General features: G+C 37.1%; 1 protein-coding gene across 4 annotated transcripts in view; it reads right to left on the reverse strand.

Moving 5' to 3' along the window:
• Positions 1-23,201, reverse strand: part of CNNM2 (cyclin and CBS domain divalent metal cation transport mediator 2) — a 107,755-nt gene extending 84,554 nt beyond the window's left edge. For 2 of the 4 annotated variants that reach the window (XR_015749418.1, XM_087964615.1), the window contains exon 1: positions 21,401-23,186. Coding sequence is in view for 3 of the 4 variants with exons in the window: in XM_087964615.1 (XP_087820741.1) it covers positions 21,401-23,039 (1,639 nt within the window). In the remaining variant the exon portion in view is untranslated. Of the gene's footprint in view, positions 1-21,400 lie in introns of all 4 variants that reach the window. The other 2 variants (XM_026665196.2, XM_026665090.2) reach the window with 2 other exon arrangements.
• Between the last annotated feature and the right edge of the window lie 903 nt (positions 23,202-24,104).

Here is a 24,104-nt window from a genome sequence, read left to right on the forward strand (position 1 = left end):
TGTGTTAGAATTAGCTTTCATGAATATAATTTGTTTGGAATATAGTTTCTATTCATGTCCAAATAAAAAATTTAAAATGCAGACTTTTATATAGAAAACATTCCATTTATCCAATATAAGTAGTCCTTGATTTACAAGAATTTTTAAAATGACTGTTTGACAATGGCACTGAAAAAAGTCTCCTTAGTCCTTTATCTAGCCTCTGAAGCCGTCACATAACTAAAGCATGATTTTAGCCTAATCTATAATATAACCTACTATTTAGACTAATAACACAATCCTATATTCACAATTGGATACTGTATAGAAATAAAACATACTGACAGTAAGACACATTGAATGTAATAGATGTCCTTCTAAGTATATATGTATAAAATTATATTATGAAATCAGATAATACTGTAATTTCTTGGTCTTTCTCCAAATATAATTTTTTTTCTAATTTGTAACAAGTTTTTTTTTAAAAAAAAAAGCCATACCCAATCTGTCGGTGAAAAATAATACATCTGACTCTTAATAAGAAAAGCTTAAATACATTATCTTGAGCACCGTAAAGACATATAGAGAAGCCTTTCCATTCTATCATCTTTTTACTGCTTGATTTTCTTCTAAAACAGAAATTGTGACTAGCATGAACTCGAAACACTCTAAAGAGGTACCCAACCATTGAGTACCCCTGAAACAATTGTAAGAACCTGTATATGTAATAATAATCTGGAATCCATCACAGTTGTTTTCTCTCTAAATAATTCCTTAAATAATATTTGACCTCAAAATCATCTAGATTCAGGAACTGGATGAACAGTTAATTCCCAGAAGTTTCTCTTACAGATTCTTTCCCCTAATAATAATTAAAAAACATGATGATTTAGAAGGGAGAAATGTTGCAAAGCCTCTTGCAACTGGACCTTGTTCAAAATATCAGCTTAGCAGCAAGTTAAAACCTAACACTTCAGGCTATTGTCAATAATGAAAATATTAACTATTCATGCTCAGGTACTTTTCCTTCTACCTGTGTATAGTATTTTTTTTTTCAAATACAGAAAAACTGCTTGTTAAAAAAAAGTTTCAGGAAGTAAAGATCTGTTCTAAGGATTATATAATTTGCATCATTTCCCTTGAAAATATATTTATACTTTATATATCATATTATACAAACACATACACATAAATAAATTTAAAGACATATCATACCAAGAAAAAAAGTTTATTTCTAGCAAAGAAAATCAGCTTATTTTCTGAACATGAAGTTCCACAGACAATGACAAAAATATAAGCTTTAAAATGTGATAGCCATTAAACCATTTCTATCTATCTATTGATATTGATATTATAGATACAGATATAGTACAGATCACAAATATATATATATAAATAATATACAAACAAATATACAGTATTTATATCTATAGATATATACTTCTATATAGTTCAGTTAAAAATAAAGTGTTTCAGGTAATTTTTTATCGAGATATAAACACTAAACACTTCTAATGCAAACCAAGCTGTTGCCAACCTTCTTTCCATGGTACTAAAAAATCTTATCGTCTGTATGAAGAGACTCCATCTAGTGCTTCTTAAATGGGGGTTATTACCTTCATGAGGGAATTAGGGTGTATCCTGGCGGTAATGTAATTTCTTATATTACACAGTTTGAGACAGCTGCTGCTGAGACATCTGTGTAAACCAACAATTGAGGGGGCAATGTCATTATTTTAAAAATAATGGGTCATTAGGTCAAATACTTTAAGAGCACTGATCTAGAGAAAATATAGTTCTAATATTTAATATTAAAATTTCACAAATTATTTTATAAAACAGTTAATACCATTTTAAAGTCCAGTAACAATGGAGATATTTAAACATACCATAAGATTTCCTTCACTGCATACTACTTAAGCAATGGTCAATTTATATAATTATTTTTGGTATCATTTTCTGTTTCTGGAAATCTGGTGAGAGCCTCTTGTCTTAGCTGAAGGGAAATGATTATGGAAATTATGGAAATCATCTAAGCTTTTGGATTTTGTTTGAGAAATAACTCAGAAGACAATTGGCACTTAATAAAAAGTTGCAATCATTTGTCTCATATTTATCTCATATTCAATAACTTGCTGATTTGGTGACCAGTTATTCTTCCTAAGTTTTATGTCTAATAGTAGGCTGCTTACTATGATTCTTGAAGGGTCATCTGTATCACCTACCTGTATAGGTTTCCGGCATGTATGCAGTCAGCAACTTTAAAAACTAAAGTTTGTTGCATTTTACAAGCTCATAAGGTACATGTGTCTAAATGACTTATCTGCTTTATATATCTTGAGGCTACTGTATGAGGCAGAGCTGTGTATATGCATGAACGAGTACTTAGCTGCAGTACTTAGTACATAGCTGCAGCTGAGCAATTTGTTAATCAAGATCTTTCTCAATTACACATATGGGTAATTAGCACCTATATTTACCATCAGCACAATATTAATGAAAGAACAGCACATCCAAACACAGCACATGATATAGTTCTGCTATCAAGGTGGTAATAACAAAAAAAAAATCTAGCTCTGGTATCAAGGTAGTAATGACAAATATTGTAAAAGTCAACAGCTACAACTTGATAGGCTTCTTAAAATATGTCAGGGAGTTAAAATGCCTTGTAAAACTGAAGCCAATAGTGGTAGTCCTCAACTTACAAAAGTACATTTAGTGACCATTCAAAGTTACAAAATCAGTGACTTATGACCGTTTTGCACACTTATGACCGTTGCAGCATCCCCATGGGCATATGATCAAAATTCAGATGCTTGGCAACTGGTTCATATCTATGATGGCTGAAGTGTCCTAGGGCCATGTGATCAGCTTTTGCGACCTTCTGACAAGCAAAATCAATGGGGAATCTAAATTCACTTAACAACTATGTTACTAACTTAACAAATGCAATGATTCATTTAATAACTGTGGCAAGAAAAGTCGTAAAATGGGGCAAATTCACTTAACAAACATTTCACTTAGCAACATAAATTTTGGGCTCAATTGTGGTCGTAAGGACTACCTGTACAGTCAAGCCCACCTCAAAAGCACTTAAGCAAGATGAAGTGGTGAAAATGTGCAACCTGACAAGAAATATGGAAAAGGGAAAATATTTCTAAATGCTAAATAAAGGAAAAGTGAAAAGGAACTGAGGGAAATACCAATAATCCTTCAGGCATATATGGCAGGAATTTAATGTAAGGACACACAAAAGTGGAGCTTTTTTCAATTCCTAAAATGTCCTAATGATGTCTGCTCAGATGCTACAAACTCAAATGTAATGTACAGAAACCACACTAAAGCAACAACTGCCAGAATTCTGACCTGTTAAACTAGAATTCTTTTGGAAGATTTGTACTCTACCTATTTGCTTCCAACCCCAATGCACATGTAGTCCTCAACTTACAACCACGATTGAGCCCAAAATTTCTGTTGGTGAGTTTTGCCCCAAGTTAGTAATACGGTTGTTAATGTGAATTTGGCTTCCCCATTGATTTTGCTTGTCAAAAGGTTGCAAACTTTGGGACACAGCAATAGTCATAAATCAGTTGCCAAGCATCTCCATTTTGATCATCTGAGCATGGGGATGCTACAAAGATTGTAACCGTGAAAAACCGTCATGTCACTTTTTTCAGTGCCATTGTAACATTGAGCAGCCACTAAATGAATGGCTGTAAGTCGAGGACTACTAGTAGTAAGCTAAAGTTTATGCTTAAAACCCTTATGGTTTGGAATCCATGACTATAGAGAAAGCGTCTTCTCATACCTCCCCACCTGTATCTTAAATGTTTTATACAAATCTCTCTGTGAATACTTTATTTGGATAAATTTAATAAATTTCTCCAAATAAAGTATTCACAGAGATTTATATAAAACAATTTAAGATACAAGTAGGGAGATATGAGAAGATGCTTACTCTATAGTCATGGATTGTGCAATACTAATGTTATATTAAAATACCATCCATCAGGCTCAGTTTGTTCTGACATACATATTTGGGCGGGGGGGGTATCAGTTCAAATTCCTAAGCATTTCAGGTGTGATCCTATTTAAATGGCTATGATCTGCTTGATTGCCTTGATCCTGTTTTTTGTTTGTTTGTTTGTTTTGTGCCTTCAAGTCAATGCTGAATTCTGGCAATTGCCTGGACAAGTTCCTGCCATTTTCTTGGCAAGATTAAAGCGCTGGTTTGCCATTGCTTTCTTCCTAGGGCTAATAAAAAGCGACTGACCCAAGGTCACCCAGATGGCTTTGTGCCAAAGGTGGATTAGAACTAAAAGGTCTTGGTTACTGGCCTACTGCCTTAACCACTACACAAAACTGTCTATATTCCATTATGTCTGTTATTTTCATTTATATTTTTATTTATGAGGACAAGCACTGTTCACACATTTGCTCATCATTGGTGCTCCAATAATGTCTGCTCATATGCCAGAAACTCCAAGACTACAATCAATCTCAACTTGAGGGAATTTTTACCTTTCAAAAAGGTACTATGCAAATTATTAGGCATGATTTTCCAACAAATACTTTCAGCCTCTTTCAATTCAGCTTTCCTTTTTCATCATTTCCAATACATGTTTCTCACTTCATATCCAATTCTTTTTCACAGATGTGCATGTTCAACACCCATCCAAATTGTGCCCAGATCAAGCAACATTGTTGTCTTAAAAATCTATTTTTTCAATTACATCTACAATTGAAATGTAAGTAACATTTATAGAACATTTTAAAAAGTCAAAGGGTTCCAAAAAATCTACACTATCCATTATAGAAAAATATCTTACCTATATACTGTAGAACAATTGAAAAGGAAAATTAAATATTCAAAAGGGGGATTAAAAATAGCAACAGAAACACATGAAACATCTCTAAGTGTTAGAAGTAGATTAACAGAACACCTAATATATTTCTGAAAATTTAAATGGCAAGCCTCCAATTAAAAATGTTTAAGTTATCAAATTTGTTCTTATGTCTGTCAAAGGAACATCAGAGCAACATGCAATATTTCAAAACTAACACTGATTCGATGGGTGCAAAGTTTAAACCAAGTGCATTATCTCCAACAACTTAAAGTACAGAAGGAGGGGCTAAGTAGTGAAAAAGACCCAGAAATACTTGTTTTGTCATTCTCAATTTTTTTCACTGCCAGCAGATTACTAAAAATGTGAATTAGACTATTCTGAATAATTCAGTACTGATTTTATATTGCCATATTAATACAAGTATTATATAAATGTGATGGTTTATGATCACAGGTTTCAACCTGTTTCTGAATATCTAGTAAATAACATAAATAGCCCTTTCCACTGATCCACATGGGAACAAACAATACAATGAGGAACATCCCTGAAGACACTGCAAGCAATTACAAACCACTGGACAAGAAGATCGAGATAGGAGGACAAGTGGTATTGAGGGAAGGGCCTAAGAAGAGACAGAAAAATTCTGACATTCTAATTACTAGCAGTGCCAAGGGTGTCAATATGATCAGGCTCAATTCTTTCATTCTTCCTGAGATGGAAAACTTCAGAGAAAGGTTTGATTGATTGATTTTACATAATTCAATTTCCCTCCCAAAATCAAAAAGACTTTTGATTATGGCTTACATAGAATAATAATATAAAAACCCTTTTCATCCCTACAAGTATTATCTTTTCCTCAATTTCAGGTCCTCTTTCAGAGACCTGGAAGTTTGAGAGTTCTGTACCTTAGCACTACACTCTTCAGGACAGAGAGGTATTGTTCCTGGGATCTGTTGGAGCCACTGTCCCAGCTTAGGAGTCACAGCCCTGAGTGCTCCTATATAGTGCTCCACTGGGACTACTTTGCCCTTTGTCACATCCCCTCTAATTCCTCTTCCGGCCCTGGTACTTCTCCAACTTCTGATACTCCTTCTTCCTGAGGTTGCCATCATCCAGCAATGCTACATCTATTACCACTGCTGTTTTTTGGTCCCTGTCTACTCCCATGAAGTGTGTAACTGCTCAGTACCTGCCTGTCAGTCTTGATCTGGAAGTCCCACATGATATCTGTTATTCTCCATGATCATCTATGGAATCTTCCATATGACTTGTGAACATCTAGATGGGAAATTCCACAGATGGTCTAGTCCATACACTCTGCAGATGTTCCTGTATACAATATTAGCTACTTCGTTATGCTATCCATTGTATCCTGTTCTTGCCTGCATCATGCCACTAGGTCTTAGACTATCTCTGGGGCCTCTCTGCACAGTTTGCACTTTGGGTCTTGTCTAATGCCTGTTCTTGTGCTGTTATGATCAGTACCTCAATGCTGTCTTTCAATCCAGTGCTTTCCAGCCACTGGTAGGATTTCTCAATGTCTATCTGTTGATGATATATTCCAAGCAGACAGTTTTGTCTTGCCATGGCACTTCCTCTGCTTGATCCCCCTCCCATGTCTGCTGCTGCCTCAGACACAGGCTGGACAGCACAATGGTTAGAGTACCACCCTTTGACAAGGGAATCCATGGTTTGAATATCAGCTGATACCTATCTTAGCAGTAGGAGTCAAGGATCCTCTAACCTCTTAATGCTTCTCCTACCAACCTTGAATATGAGAATGATGTGAAGTAAGAGAGTCATGCTGACTTGAACATGACCTGGATTAACAAGGTCCTGCATCAGATGTTAAGGAACCAGAACAATCTGATGATAACTGGGCTACTGTAACAAACCACTCATGAATGAGACAAAAGAATCTGGAATTAATGGAATGCAAGCAATACAAATAACAGTGAAAATATGGTATGATCAGATCAGCAGACGATTCTCCTAAACAACTCTAATAAACCTCAAAACATCAACAAAGAAGGGTGTCTATTCTCTACCAGGAGGTTATTGTACAGCATTGATATTGCCTCCAAAAACCAGCACTTTCTCACTTAAGCCGCCTCCCAAACCTTCTAAAAATCTGGGATCAATAACAGTTTCTCCCTGTTTGATCTTAATATTAGGTGGGTAATGGTTGGAAATGGAACAGACAATTCTGAAAATATGTGGGCCATTATGTTTTAGAACAATTGTAGTTTCCGAATAATCTTTAAGGGCAGCCTCAAGTACAATGCATTAAGTTATCCAACTAAGAGTTGATAAAGGCATGAAACTGTGGGATACAACTGATACATCAGTAGAGTTCAACTGAGGCCTATCTGCTAACAGCTTCCAACTGCTATTTCATCAGGAACTGAAGTTGTAAGCTTCCTCTCTGATGGATAATATGTCCTGTTGAAGAATTTTTGGCAACAGAAAACTGTGATACATCAACAGCAACTCCAGATTATCTGGATTCAGTTTTATTCCCTTCTCTTCTTTCTTCTCTCAACTCAGACAACCTCCAGGTGTGAGGAAAGAACACTGACATCATTTCCCTCATAGCTTACAAAAAGAGTAGGGGAGAGAGGAATGGACCCTACCGTATCCCACTCAGAAGCCATCAATCTCTCTTCACTAATGACCACAAATTGGAACCAACTACAGTGGAATCACAGTAAATCCAACTCTTCTGATCTCCAATCTCTGTACACAGTCTAGTAAGATACCATGGTCAATGCTATCAAGGGCTACTGAGAGGTCCAACAAGATGAGAAGGGTGCATTATCTCATCTGAGCCTTGACAAAGGTCATCTATGGGGTAACCAATGGTATCTCTATTCCGAACCCAAGCCTGAATCCTGACTGAAAAGAGTCCAGATAATTTGTTTCGTCAAGGGTACTGTGAAGTTGTTCCACCCTCAGCAGCCCAATAACTTCTCAACAAAGGGAAGATTGGAGACCAGCTGATCATTCTCCACCACCAATGAATCATTTTCAGATGGGATTCACCACAGCTTCGTTTAAAGTCACCAGAAATTGCCCCTCTTATAATGAGGCATTGACAATTTTCTAGTACATCACACTACCTGCTTCTGGAACATGTCAGGATAGACTGAACCTTATAAGAATTGGGAAAATTATGTTTGTAATGTGCCTTACAAACTTCATTCAGAACTCTTTAAGTCTGAATCCTGTCAGAGAGGGAGAAGAGACTATGGAAAATAGTGTGATGCCATGAATCAGAAATGGACCTGGGAGTGATATGCAGGATATGGGGTGGTTCAATAATGAGTAAATAAATGCAAAGACAAAGTATACAATTCAAGGATTAATGTGTTTGTAAACATTACACAGGTCATTGGGAATATATAGAAAATTATGCATTGCTTGGCAAGAGCCACTGTGGAATCAAAAATAAATCATGCCAAATGAACCTAATCTTTTTATTATTGTCAACATCCAAAAATACATTATGTGAAAGGGATCAGGATTACGTCATTCAGTACAATAACTCTGCAAAAAGTGACCTGAACAAAAGCAAATTTGATGTGGCAGAAGACGGCAAGAAAAGAAAGATTAGGTTTGAAAATGGGCCAGATCAAGCCAGGGGGCAGAGGCAAAACAAAACCCTGAAAAATTTCCAAAGTGCTACCCTTAAGGGAGAAGCAATCCAGCAGCAGTTTTAGAATGTTGACAATTCTTGCATTTTGTGATTCCTTTCCTCCTCTCACCCAGACACGTGATCAATAGCAAAACTATTATTACATGATTGAAAAGAATTTCAGATGAACATGCTTTTTGATAGGATGACCAGTTTAAGTTGACCATAAAAATGCAGTAGGTATAACATATCTTGCTTCAGCAAAGCACCCAGTGATCTCCCATGAGATTTTAGATGACAACATGACAAAATGTAGTCTTAACCACACTATTGTTAGATGAATACAGAGATGGTTGAATAAATATATCTAGTAACAGCTCTGTGTCAAATAGAAAAAGTGTTGAGTTTCAGGGCTCTATTCTGTTTGATATATTTATCGATAATTTAAATGATATATTAGAAGATCCAGTTTTCAAATTTGCAGACAACATAAAGGTAGCAGAATAATATTAACTTAAGTTAATATTAATAACACTTCATAGTATATTACTGAGATTCAGAAATATCCTGACATGCTAGAATAATGAGCATGTTCATTAATACAGAGCCCTAAGAAAAATGGAAAGTATGATATGGGGTAAAAAAGAAATACCAGGGGACAGTGTATACATAAAGGATCTGGTTGCCTTGATGGATCACAAACTGAACATGAGCCAGTGGCGTAGGACAGTGCAAAAACAACTGGAGGTCACAGCCATAGCTGTTACCCTTACAGTATCAATACATTCAGACAGAACTATTCAAACTATTCCCTATTTCAGGGAAAGATAAGAGTAAAGATAATCCAGCAGACCAGTAAGACATGTCTGTGGTTTCTTGCTTACATTCCCCCTATGCTTGACTACACTTGGATAGGGTTTGACAAGATGACCACAGCAACATCCTGTGGAATGATGGGGCATCAATTTCAGCTTGTTTACACCAAAGCTATGAGGAAAGTCACTGTGATATGAGCTCTTCCCCCCATTAGCTCAATCTATGGCCCATCTAGGACATCTGTGGAGGTTGGTATTAATTCTTCTTTGAGGAAAGGAGTAGTGCCAAACATCTTGAAGGAGGTAAAGAAACCATTCCTTTTAAAAACCATCTTTTGACTCAGCCACTTTGGATAATTATCGAGCAATCTCTAATCTTTTCTTCTTAGGGAAGATTCTTAGAGTAGTAGGGAATTCAGCTACAGAGATTTTTAGATTTAACTTTTTCTGGACCTTCTGGATTCAGGCTTGAGCACAAGACAGAAAAAGCACCTTTTGCCTTGATGCAGGGTTTTTATTGGGACCTGGAAGGAATGCACCTCCCCATGTCTTTTAATACCTCTTGGAGTATTCAATACTATGGACTATGTTATCCTTATTAGTATTTATTGAACGCATATATCACCCAACTCCCAGCAACTTTGCTTTTTTATAAATGAAAATGGGTGAAGGACCCAAACAATAAACAGAAATGAAAAGTAATGATAGGAAGGATGGCAAAAATGATGGTAAAAAAAGAAATAACTTATGCCAGGTAGGGCTTTATAGATAAAACTAGTACTTTGAATTGTACCTAGAAGCAAACTGACAACGAGTACAGCTCATTAAGTAGAGGTGTTACATGGGCTTGCCAAGACATGCTCATCATTACCCATGTTGTATGTTTTGGACCAGCTAAAGCTTCCAAGTGGTTTTTAAGGGCAGCTACATATAAAGCATATTGCAATACTCATGAGGTGATGAGTCTGAAGGACCCACGCCACAGTCTGAGAAAGGATACAATTAGCACACCAAATGAAGCCAATAGCTTGACTCCAGGTAAAGCCCTAGACTGTATACCATCATTGAATGGGGAAGTGCAATCTCATCCAAGGTCAGAGATGGAAAATCTCTAGATCTTATCGAGTGCCTACAAGTTTGGAGCCTGGATCTATGTTTCTGCTTTTTCCTAAATATTCTAAATAGGCAGTTCCGGCTAGTTATGCATGAGGAACAGAGATTGCATTTGTGGCTAATCCAATGTGAGTGTCTATAGGGCTTGTTTCTGTCATCCATGCAATTTAATTTCTATGTATAGCTTCTAAGCAGCTTATCCAGCAGTATAGAATGCAGTATTCTTGATATATTATATATCACTGATACTATACGTATGTGATGCCCTTGAAGTTCTGGCCTACTGCCTGGATGCAGTAAGGGCTTTGATAGATCAAAAGTAGATTAAATCTCTGCAACATGGAGGTACAGTTCGCTGATAATAAAATTTGCTTAAGTCCAGCTCCAATCTTGGCTCTGAATTGTGTCACATTTCTCCTTAAGCAGCAGGTTTGCAACTTAGGTACCCTCCTAGTTTATTGAGTTATGCTGGAGTGACAGGTGAAAACTGTGGTCATGGGGTGCCTGCTCTAGTTGGGGTGCCCATTGTGGCCCTTTTGGGACTGAAATGCCTTGGCAAAAGCTCCCTCATGACCGTGCAGTTAAAACTACTGTAGTAGGTTTCATATGGGGCTGCATTTACAGACATTTGATGCTTCTGTTAGTCTCAAATGCCTAAAGATAATGTTTCTGGAACTGCTGGGAAAAATGGAGGATCAGGATCAGGAAAAATATATGCGCATCTGAAATGAAGTTAGAGCCTCCTATCTTGCAAGACCCTGGAATTCTGTAAATGGGTCTTGGTCTAAGGGCAAAATTGTTCACATAGGAATTCAAGAGGGAAAATAAAGCTATTGAAACTAGAAAGATACCCTATAAATAATGGCTGGCATTAATCAACATAGGCTATATATTATCCATCCCTGCTAGGCATTAAACATTATTTTTCAACTGAGTATTCAGCAATAATATTTTACCATCTGAAGTTATCTTGAATTTTTAGGGTAAACGTTAATTCCATCATGTATTTGAGAAGTACATATTGCTATCCTAGACTCTTAACATTCATTTTATTATTAGTAATTTTTTTATCTTTTAATTCTTAAGAAATAACTTCTGTTTTGATATTTTTCTATTTCTACGACAAGACTGCTCTACTCCCTTCTTTAATTTTTTTCTGTTTAACCTTGCATTTAAAGCTATCTATATTGCCCATCTCAGAGCGATCACTTGAACTTTCCTAGAAAAGCCCAAGATAATCATATCTCTCCATGCATTTTGCCTCCGTATGCAAAAGAGACCATACAAATACCTGTCATTATCATTATCATTCTTAAACTTTGTAAAAATTATGAATACAGCTTTGATTTGCAGGCAGATATTTTGGCTGGGATCCAAAATTTGATTATTTTTAATTATACTTTGATTGTTTGACCTTAACAACAAAGATATCCAACTATGTGTTATTTCATACAAAAATCATAGTTTGTGACATTTCTGGGCTGCCAAGCTTGTATAACACCATTATAAACAAAAACATGAGAAGGATGCATATGAGAGATTATATTCCTATTTGAATGGGTAGCAAGTGTTTCTGTCTAATACATAAGAATGTCCAAGCATATCTCATTACCACAACAAGCCAACAAAATGTAGAACTAAAATATTTAGTACTAAGTGTGAACTAACAACCTGTCTTCTGCTGACTTTGACAAAAGGAAGATACAGGTAAATCGATTACCGTGTCACCGTAATTAAATATGTGTGATGTATATATTTCTTAAGGAAAGCAATTAATGTATAAAAATCACAAAATGAGTGAAGATCTTCCTAAAAATGGGTCTCCTGAAATATCCTAGATCAGGACTGTCAAACTCCCAATCCACGGGCCGGGTGCGTCACGTGCTGGCCATGCTCATGTCCGGTTTAGTGAAGGGGGAAAAAGTCCCAATACCATCACGTGATGCTGCTGTGACAAAGTGAGTTTGACACCCCTGTCCTAGATGAACCGCTATCATAGCAGAGCAGTATTACTCAATCTCAGCAACTTTAAGATATGTGGACTTCAATTCCTATGCTAGCTGTGGAATTCAGGGAGTTGGAAGTCCACACATCTTAAATTTGCTGAAGTTGAGAAAAGTTGCCATAGAGTAAACTGACATTTATTGAATGTGTATACCTTGAATAAACACAACTGCTTTATTAAAAAGCTGAAGATTTTTCTCTAAGCTGAATTAGTAAAAACTATTCATATCATTCTACATCTCTTCAGAAGATTAAAACTCCCATCAAATACATCTGAATTGGATGACCTTGGCGACAGGCTGAAGTAGCCAGCTGATCTGGGGTCATTAGCCATGTGCTGGTAGTTGCAGGTCATTAGAGTTTAGTATTTACGCTACTGTTTGTAGCTGGCAGGCTGCAAATTAGGACCCTGTCAAATCACTATGTGAGTGCCAGGTCACGCACACTAGACACGGCATGGTTCACAGCACTGCATTCTCCAGTGTCAATGACTAGTTTTATGAGCTCCATTATTGGAACTAGGGAAGCCTAAAAATAAAATAAAAAATAATCAAGATGTGAGCTAGGAATCAAAACACTAGCTAACAATACCCCTGTAGTATTGTTGTTGTTAACTTATACGTAAATGAACCAAACATTTCAGTCTCAATTTAAGTTTATATTACACAATCCCCTCAATAATTCCATTCTAACAGAAGGATCTCATTCCAGATAAGAAATTGCAATTTAATTTCATTTGATTTCATTATGATGCTAATATCCTTTATTAAATATTTAGCCTTTATACTCAGATTTATCGTATATTTAAACTTCTGACAATATAACCCATTCTGCATGTCCACACGCTGTGACTGCATAGTTACATGTGTGTTTTAGAAGAGAAATTGATGGTCAAGTGTTTGGATATTTTAAAAAACCCTTTATGTTCAGAACCCACAATTATATTCACCAGATATAGCTGACCAAATTTTTATTTCCTTTTATCCTCATAATACACCAGAGATAAGTTAAGATTGAAAAGTAGTAATTTAATCAAAACTGGAAACAGAACGTATCTGAGTTTGTGAACCTACAAACTTCAAAATGTTGCTGAACTGTAATTTATAATATCATTATGATTTCACATCCCAGTAGAATACTAGTTCAGCCAAGCACAAATATCTCTCTCCACCACAATCACTATACAACTCCATATATACAGATAGCGTCAATTAATTCAGTAGGAGAAAAAGTGTTGGTCTTTTCTTTAATCTACACTTGGCTTATTCTTAAAATATTCTCTACATAATATTAAACTTCAAATGTTGTTCAAAATGTTATCCTATTGTCTCTGCTGATTGTTTAAAATGTATTGATGGTCAGAGGTGGCTTCTCTGACCATCAATACATTCATTAAACACTACAGGTAGCTCTCGACTTCATTAAACAAAGTGTTGTAACTGAACTGAAAAAAGGGACTTGTGACTGTTTTTCACACTAATGGTTATTGTAACATCCCATGGTCACGGGATTGAAATAGCAACTGACTCATATTTATGACAGTTGCAGGGTCATGTGATCAGCTTTTGCGACCTTCTGACAAACGAAGTCAATGGGGAAGCCAGATTCACTTAACAGCTGTGTTACTAACTTACTAACTGCAATGATTCACTTACCTGTGGCAAGAAAGATCATAAAATGGGAAACAATTCATTTAATTGTCTCACTTAGTAACAGAAATGTTGGGCTCAATTGTGGTCATAAACTGAGGATTCCCTGTATTTTCTCAATTTAAAAAAATGAAGTCTGATTTCTAAGGCTTAGTATTATTTAACAATAATAATATTGATTCAAGGGAGTGCTTATTTTTACATTATTACTGTTAAATAATAATAAGCCTTAGAAATTTGTGATTATTTATCTGTATTATTTTGATATTATTCCATATTATATTCCATATTATATCCATATATTTTCTTACAAAAAATACAGAGTTTGCTACAATTGTCTTACTTATTCATTTTAGCTTCCCAGGCTAGCCTACATTTCTAAGATTTTGATGTGGTCTCTCATCCAATTAATTAGGTCTAGCTTACTTTTTCTGGGATCATTTAGTCAGCTTAGGTGCTACTATCTGACACCACCATGCTTTACTGACAAAACCAAAGCAGCATTAGTTAGATATTCAGTTCAAGAATGGTTTGGCCTAGGCTTGTTCTCAGCTGAATGCTTTCACATACAGAACTTGACCTAGTTAGATAAGCATATTTGCATACTAGGAAGAAGCCACTAAAAACACTTAGTTGCTGTCAACTCAATTTGTTTCCTTATACCCACTGTAGTTTAATTCCAGTGTTTCCTTTTCAAATCCTTCTCCTTGAAAGAATGTTTGTGCCCTATCTTTCTTGGCTTTGAAGCTGGTGGCTGTTAGCTTTTGACATGTGACATCTCTGCCATGAAAAATTTTGGCTTTCAGCTTAATTTCCCCAACCACCATATTATATTCACCAAATTCATGCTCATAGTGAATTCCTGTTCAGCATTCATTACCAAAGTAAACCGCATGAGTATTTGTTAAGCAATAATAGGTTTGTTGATAAATCTTTAAGTCAAATAAAAACAAGCCACATGATGGTTTACTGTTAGCTATGAACCAAACCAGATTTTTCACTGTCATGCAACTACTTTTATCTAGTATCTTTACACGTTCATAGAAAGAATTGAGAGGCAGTTTGGTGTAATGATTAAAGCATCAGGCTAGAAATTGGGAGACCATGAGTTCAAGTCCCATCTTAGGCACAAAATCAGCAGGATAACCTTGAGCCAGACACTTTTTCTCAGCCCTAGGAAGGAGGCAAAGGCAAATCGCTCCTGAAAAACCTTGCCAAGAAAACTGCAGGAACTTCTCTAGGTAGTCACTAAGAATTGGACACAAATGAATGGAAGAAAAGAAAGAAAAATTACTCTGGCTTTTAATTCCCTTTATTTGTAGGACAGATGGGCAACATGGCCAAATAGCATATGACCAAAAGCTATACCATTTCAAGAACAAATTAACATATGTACTTGTTCATGAAACAGTTATGAGATGGGAAATTTTATAACACTAACGCTAGCACTTAGACTTATATACTGCTCTATGGTGCTTTACAGCATTCTCTGAGCAATTTACAATGTCAGAATACTGCCCCAACAATCTGGGTCCACTTTTTACCGATTTCAGAAAGATGGAAGGCTGAGTTAACCTTGAGCTGGTTAGCTGTGGGCATAGTTAAGCTGCAATACTGTATTCTAACCACTGCACCACCATGGCTTTTTTATAATTTTCCTGATAATTTTATTTAGACCTTGCTTAATAATCATTCAGTCAGTAACAAAAGTTACAGTGAAAGATAGTTATGCATGCCCCCAAGGTTTACACTGCCTCACAGTCACATGATCAAAATTTGGAAAGGGGAGGAGGCATTTTCAGGGGAGCAGGTATATGGTTTCCAAGCTAGTCCAAGATAGGCTATAGAACAACAGGGTTGAAAGGGACCTTGGAGATCTTCCAGTCCAACCACTTGCTCAAGCAGGAGACCTTATCATTCGGACAAATGGCTATCCAACCTATTTTTAAAAACCTCCAGTGGAGGACCCACAACTTCCTAAGGTAAGCCATTCCACTGATTAACAGTTCTGTCAGGAACTTTCTCCTTAGTTCTAGGTTGGATCTCTCTTTAATGATTTTCATGGAAAAAAACAACCAATCTGTCTAAACTGTGAAAATATACTAGCAAGAATAAAAAAAATATTTAGTAATAAGATTTGTTTTTCGAGCAAATTATAGTTCCCCAAATGAATAACACAATGTATAATATTTAGATGGAGGAATATCAGGTATAAGTTATATCATTTCATCATACAATTTTTAATATTTAAGGTTTTAAAGTACATTGTCATCTAGAACTATTGTTCTACCCTGAATAGAATTCAAAGGAAACTGCAAGGTATCCATGTAACTTACTAGAACACTGAAGCAGCATAATGTAGGTACTTTTTTGCAAAACAAGTTATTAATCCAAACTCAGCAAACTTGTAGTGTAATATAGTAGCAAACAAAAAGATAAAACAAGAAGAAGAAGCAATTCTCAAAGTCTCTAGGTCTACAATTATAACAGATAAGGAAGAACTCAATGTTGTAAAAGGCTCTGGGAAAGTTTCTATACAGAGTGGTCTGCAGTATGTGTACTAGCTTTACAGTTTTAAATACAAGGCATTTCAAGCTAAATTTCTGTGGTAAGCTAAGAAATAGAAGGCTTGGGATTTAGAATTATACATGCTGAGAACAGCCAGTTTTTTTAAAAAAGACAAGAAAAAATGCCAATGGTTTTAGTGAAAGCTCAAGCAAAGACAGGATCATTAAAATCATTTGTCTACTGGAAGGAAGGCAAGTGAAAAATTGCCCACAAGTCTATTTTCAAATCAGATTTTTCACGCCACTGTTTTCCAGGCAAATCACACAATTTGGGGGTTGATTATTTTTACACTATTATTGGAGTGGATGATTCCACTCTGTGGTCCACAGAACCCTATAGTGGCAAGAGGACCTGATGGGCTTCTGTGAAAGACTAAAGACAAAAAAAAAGTTAATTTGAATGCAGCAAATGTTGCATTGCTTAGAGCTTTGAATTTTGATAAAGGGTATCAAAGTTTCAAATTCCACAATTGGAAAATCCCAGTATAGATGCTAACAACTGAACAATACAGTACCATATTTATTTCAAAGGGCTGTTTTCCCATCCATAAATAAGTTATTTGCAAAATGGAACTGTCCTATATACATTAAGAATGTGGATTAAAAAGGTAATTTTCTCTGTCCCATTTTCCTTGAATGAGAAAGACTGTCTAAAATCTGAAGGCGGTTCTTTTTAATATACTAACAGTTCTTGCTCTTTCAGCAAAAAGTCACAAAGTAAAAATCAAAACTGACTTAGTTGTACTTTTGTCAGAATAAAGGCTATTTTGCACCTCTACTACAATACTAAGTAGAAATGTGTAGCCTTTTCACCTTCTGATATTCTAAACCTTGCACAGAAAAATCCCCCAATTTTCAGAGCCTTGGATGCAAACTGAAGCAAACATATTAGCAATCCATTTACATAATTTCATTTTTCATAAAGAATGTAGAGTGAGGAGAGAAACAGAAACTACTTGTATGTATTCACATAATAGGATACTTAATGAAACACTTTATCAATGCAGGAGTACTTACTGGAACTAATAATGGTCACCCAATCACTCAGGATAAATATACATAAAAGAATCCAGTAATGAAATTATTTATTACTGAAATTTTCATCAGATTGTATCACATTCATATCCTAATTTATATTAAGCTTTAATCACATTCATATCAGATATTCCTTAAGATTTAACCTACATCACCAGTCTCTCAACAATACATATCCACTCCTCTATCATTAGATGACGACTAGAACAGGACTGACCCAAATTCTGTTCATAAAATCAAATATCAGACCACTGAATTTACTTCTTAGCATATTATGTGAATTCACTTATTGTGATTTATTTAATAAAACATATTTAAAGAGTGACAACATAATGGGAGAATCCAGTGTGTATTTCTATTATTGGGAATAATAAGAAAGTATCTGGCATTATACGCAATGCAGGACTCTGTTGATTAATTTGTAAGCTGCTGGTGTCTTACCTTCAGATACGTCTTGCATCTTACAAAAAAGGACTTTAGCCCACACATTCAAAACCACTGATATTGGGGAAAGGAGATGTCAAAGCACTGAACTAATCATATTAAGATTAATTAGTAAGACTTCTCTGGTGTTCTGCTTATCTCTTGGGGGGGGCTGATTTCAAGTTGAGGAAAACATAGAGGGCAACCTGTTTTTGCCACAAGTGTTCATAATGTTACAGTATTTTGCAGAGTCAATCACATAAATGGAAACTTGCAAAGACTGTTTTACACACAGATTTGTTAGAACAAAAGGCATAAGAATTGTTATAAAATAACAAAGACAGCATGAGATATGTTAATGCACAACACAATTTGAATATTAATTTAGAAGCAATTTTTCCATTTAAGAAAAATAACCTATTTAAGTATGACAGCAAAATAATATTTTAATCCATCCCACACAATATTACAATAGCTTACTAAATTTAGGGATCTCTCATTTTGAAAATAAATCCATCTCTAGCAGCAGCTTTTCAGAATATATCAGTCTCTGAAAAAAGAATATTAGATATTATGTATCATGTTTTTTATAAATATAATGAATTTGACATATCTAAACAGAATTGTATAAATTAATCTTTAGATAAACTTGTTATTGCCCAGAAGGAAAATTTTGTAGCCATAGTATCTTCATTTTAATCATAACATATTTCACTAATACCACTGAGCAAACTAGGTATATTGACTGAGAAATAATCCTTCTATTCTTAATAATAATCTTATCCCTTAACAAATGGATTACAGTTTAAGGGACTGAGTAGAAAGACCGAAAAACAGAAGTGTTATTTTATATGTATTTGTTACTTTGTTAATAAATCTATCCTGCCCTCTCATTTTAGCTTCTATAGTGTGTGGGGTGGGGGTGGGGGGGTGTATGTTTTACATACATACATACATACATGCATGCATGCATGCATGCATGCATACATACATACATACATACCACTATTTAGTTTATATAAAATAAAACCATCCAAAAGCACTTGTTTTGTAAGATGGGTGAATATATAAATTTGACAACTAAATAAATAAAACCAAAATATTAAACTGTAGATATAATTATAAATTCAACAAGACTGCTTTAATGGTATTCTAGACATTAAACTATTACTAAAATGGGGAAAATGTATTATTTGCTACAGCTTCATGATTAGATTGCAATACAATCTCACTAAATTCACTGTTCATAAATTATCAATCTTGGTTCTTATTCTAGAATAAACAATCTTGGTTCTTATTCTAGAAAATACCAAGTGATTATAGGATAGATTACCTATACATTACCAAATGTACAGATAGATTGTCTATACATAATAGATTACCAAAACATTTTATCCACCAAAACATATTCATTTGAAAAATGAAAAGAAAAACAAAATCAGAGTGAATAGAAAACTGAAAGATGGGTTAACTTTTAAATGGAAAAAGCTAAAGATAAGTGTTTGAGACTGGCATTATTTAAAATCTAACTAGTAGTTTACTGCCTACAAATCACCAACTGAGTGCAAAAGTTCAGCTAAAGAGTAAGTACCACTTTGAGAAAAGGTTAACTCCAGCAGTAACCTGTTTATCCAAGTACTAATCTCAAGATGACGTTGAATCCAACTATCTTCAAATATATTTTCCTTGCAAGAATTTGATCACAATTATCTTTAGATTGATAACCTACTCTAAACATTCAGATTGCTTGACCCACACAAATGCTCAGAAACTAAGCAACAGTTATACCTTTCACTATGGCTTCTCAACTTAATTGATCCCAAAGTCCAGCCAAACAAGTAGATTTTAGAATGGTTCTAAATGATTCTCAGTACTGGCAGTTTGCAGTTGAAAAGAAATTCATAACAGGAAAACCAATAAAATGTGCTCTTGCTCACCAAGCTGGAGAAAAAGATAGTATCATTCAGAAGATGCCATCAGTGATTTCTAGTTAACATAACAAGATACAAGATGAAATGTGATGAAATTATATAAATCACACACACCAAACTATTTTTTAAAAACGTTCATGATTGCAGAGCAGACCGGCTTCCTCTCTCAAAAATCAAGCGCATTGCATAACTAAGTCAGATGATTTGGACACCTGAGGAAGAAAATATCCCTGGCAGTAAAAATAGGCACCAATAATAAATTAAATAAATAATAGTTTACAATGTTTTGTGACAACCAGAATCAGATACCCAAGCAAACATCTCTCTTTATAGCTCGAGACAATCATGTCAGCAGAGTGGTAGTGTGCTAGGCTAGCAGTGGAAAATATGAACAATATTTTAAACAGAAGTTTTGGGATGTTAAAAACAAACTCAGTAACAACTTAACACCAATGTCTATTAGTAGATATAAATTATTGAAAGACATTTCACAAAATTTGTAGAAAAAAATCTACCTAAAACATTAACACAGTATAAAAGTTATAATATTGGATGACTTCTTTAGTTTTAACTTTCATGTACAGTATAGATACATTGAGGATCCATAACCACAATTCCCAATCATGTGTATGTGCACAATGCGAAAAAAGCCAATATTAACTAACATTATTATTGACCTAAAATTTTAACTGTATACAAGCATTTATGTATGATCTCTGTATCATACACATCTACCAAAGTGTTTACTATATAAACAGAGGCTGTATTATTGCGACTAGTGAATAGTTAACAAATAGTTGTTAAAGGAAACAAAAATTGTTATTCAAGGAAAAATAACCTGAGATGTAAAACTAGTAGCCAATAGTAATACATTCAAGTCTAAGATAAACATCAGATAAGTAGAAGTTCATATATGGCATGATGCACATACCAGGCATACATTACTATTGAAAGAGAATGTTTGTTATTTATTACTTTAGTTTAGCCTATACATTTGGATACAACCTGGGCCCATAAATTCCTCTTGTTTCTTGAAATATTAGCAGTCATAGGTGCACATAAGACGGATGATGAGTCCAGGTTGGAGTCACAATTCAATTTAGTATCTGAATACCCACTGGACACTAAAAACTCTAAACTGAGCCTTAAACTACATTCAATACATACATATAAATAGAAATGATGGAAGCTGTAGATTAAAGTTTATGAACACAAGGAAAATATGTGCAAGAGAATCAGTTTACTATTCTGAAGTATACCATATAAACACCAAATGTTAAGCACAGAATTTAATATCCCCAGAACTTCATCCTTCATTGTAATAATCAAGTACCTTCCATACTCCTGAAGCTCCTTTTCACATTTTCCTTCCCCACTCCCTTCACCAGCCACCATCATCCCACCTTTTTTGAATTCCTCAAGCATGGCATCAAGCTTGGTGTCATTGAAGACAAAGTGCAGTGGGTGGTTATAGAAACGTGTGATGGTCTTGAGTGGAGTGCAATCATCAGGATCCACAAAAGCTAAGTCTTTGACAAAAAGAAGGTCCACAATATTAGAGCGGTCTCCTTCAAAAACCGGGATACGTGTATAGCCACTCTCCATGATTTCAGACATAGTGTTGAAATCAAGTACAGCTTCAGCAGTAATCATGAAGCAATCCCGGAGAGGAGTCATTACATCCTCCACCATTTTGGTGCGCAACTCCAGCGCTCCTTGAATTATATTCAATTCTTCTTTGACCAAATCATTGTAAGGATCAGTGACTCTTAACATTTCAAGTAGTTTCTCACGGTTATAGACAGTACCAATCTCTTGCCCTAAAACACAGTCCAGCAGTTTGCTGACTGGATAAGAGGCTGGAAAGGTCATCATCATAAAAAACTTCGTAAGGAAGATGGTGTTGGCACCCACAGCCAGACCATGCCGGGAACAAATAGCCTGTGGCACAATCTCACCCAAAATGACAATACCAATGGTGGATACTACCACTGCCACCAGTCCAGAACCTGCAATGTCATCGAGCAGGATGGTAAGGGTAGTATTGACCAATACATTACCCAAGAGCAAAGAACAGAGCAAGTAGTTGCCCTGGCGACGCACAGGCTCAATGCGCTTAGCATAGTTTTTTTCTTTTTCTGTCCCACAATTCTGCACAATACGCAACTCCATAGGATCAAGAGCCATAAGTCCCAGGTTGAGACCACTGAACATGCCAGAAAGACACAACAGGAGGGAGATGAAGATCACCTGAAGCCAGAAGGGTAACAAGAATTTCTTCTCCTCACCTACAATCATCTTGGTGTCCTCACCATCATGATAGATCCAGGTGGTCTCAGTCCAGGGCCCTCCATCAGGACCAATAATGCCACCTCCACCACCGGGGCTCCCGGCCACGCTCCCCGCCCCTCCTAGGATAGCAGGGGAAGACACAGAGGTACACAGGTAGTAGGACTTGCTTTTTTCCGTTTTGCGCAACGGCTTGATATCGATCTCGATGATCCCCGAGGTCCGGCGGTTGAGGGTGATATGCGGGAGGATGATGATGTCCGACGTCCGGATGCCGCAACGCTGCGGGGCCGACGACATGGAAGCCACGGGGACCGGACCGTCTTCCTGTTCAGCTGGCGGCCGCCTGCCTTCCCCATCCATCCACCGTTCATGCTCGGTGAACGCGATGCGGGACCAGGTCTCGTTATTGATATTCTGCCCGTAGACCCGCAGTTTGACACGAGTTCTCTCGCTCACCCGGAGCACTCCCTTTTCCATAAAGGACACGTCGTCCGTGTCCTCCAGCCGTAACCCTATTATCACCGTTTCCTCAGATTCAGATGCCCCGGGCAACAAGGAGGAAGAGGAGGAGGAGGAGGAAGAGGCGGCGGCGGCGCGAGCGGGCTGCTCTCCCAGGCACCGGCTGAGGAGAATCCCTAGCAGCAACGGCAGCAGCAGCGGCGACCGCGGCAGCATCCGCGTCTCCCTTTCGCCGCCTCCTCCCGGCCCTGCCATGAGCCTGGGAGCGACCGCTGGGAGCGGCGCGGCCATATTCCAGTAGATAAAGGTCAGTGGTAACCCGGCCACAGTAAACTGAGCGACCTCATTGTGCCAGCGCTTAACGAGGAGAGCCAGGAGCTAAGTCTTCGACGGATGACAAGCGACTGCCGGACCTGGCCCAGGAGCTGCTCCAACCCCTACCCCGAAGGGGACGGGGAAGGGGGGGGGGGAAAGAAGAGCCCCGCGCGTGCGCATCAACCAATGAGGTGAATGCAAGCGAGGCAGCGGAGGGTGCCGATAAAGAACAATCATCCAATCAGATCGCTCATGAATACAGGGTGGGGACGAGGGCTAGCCGGCCGGTAGGTCGGCCTTCCACTTTTTTTTCGTGGTTGGGGGCGGGTGAGGAGACAAGTCCCTGCGCTACACATAGAAGCCGGGGGAGGTTGTTGTCCCCCCCCCCCCTTTCTGCAGCGAAACCGGCAAGGAGACTCGTCCGACTCGGTTTATCCTGGCCTTCTTCCCAGAATCCACGAGTTTTACCGAGCCGTTGTTAACCCTGCCTATACTGTTGATCATTACTCCGCAATACAGCTCGGAGGGGAGTTGGGGGAGGGACATCTCTCTCGGCCTTCTTTCCTGTTTAATAGAGCGCGTGATGCTTGTGTGTATACCTCGGGCTGTATACATGGAGTTAGCGAAACGCCAATCGGAAGGGAAGGCGACGGAGATTGGTGAGAGGATCAGCCAATGGGGGTGGAGAGTTTTCTTCCGGAACCGGGCCTCCTTGCGCTCTTTTAACCGTGAAGCGAACTCTGCTTGAAGATGAACCGTGCTGGTGGCGGTTTATTGCTCGCTGCTACGCTATGTTTGTGCCTGCAACCCTCAGGCACAAACCCTCGTGGGGGGGGTTCGTCTCCCATCCGAATTTTCCTGGCGGCGTTTTCCTCATGAGAAATACTTTCTTTGCGGCTCTTCATTCCTCCAGTTTGTTTTTTCCCAACAGAAAGGTATGACAGCACGAGTTGTGCTGCCAGACAGCCAAAAACCTGAAAGTCTAAACCTTGATGTGGAGGCTTGTTAATTGACCTGTCCTTTAGCTCAGGGGTCTCCAAC

Source organism: Notechis scutatus, chromosome 4 (assembly GCF_049901735.1).
Source record: "Notechis scutatus isolate UNSWTSFEM ecotype Mainland chromosome 4, rNotScu1.2, whole genome shotgun sequence".
Classification (NCBI taxonomy): Eukaryota; Metazoa; Chordata; class Lepidosauria; order Squamata; family Elapidae; genus Notechis; species Notechis scutatus.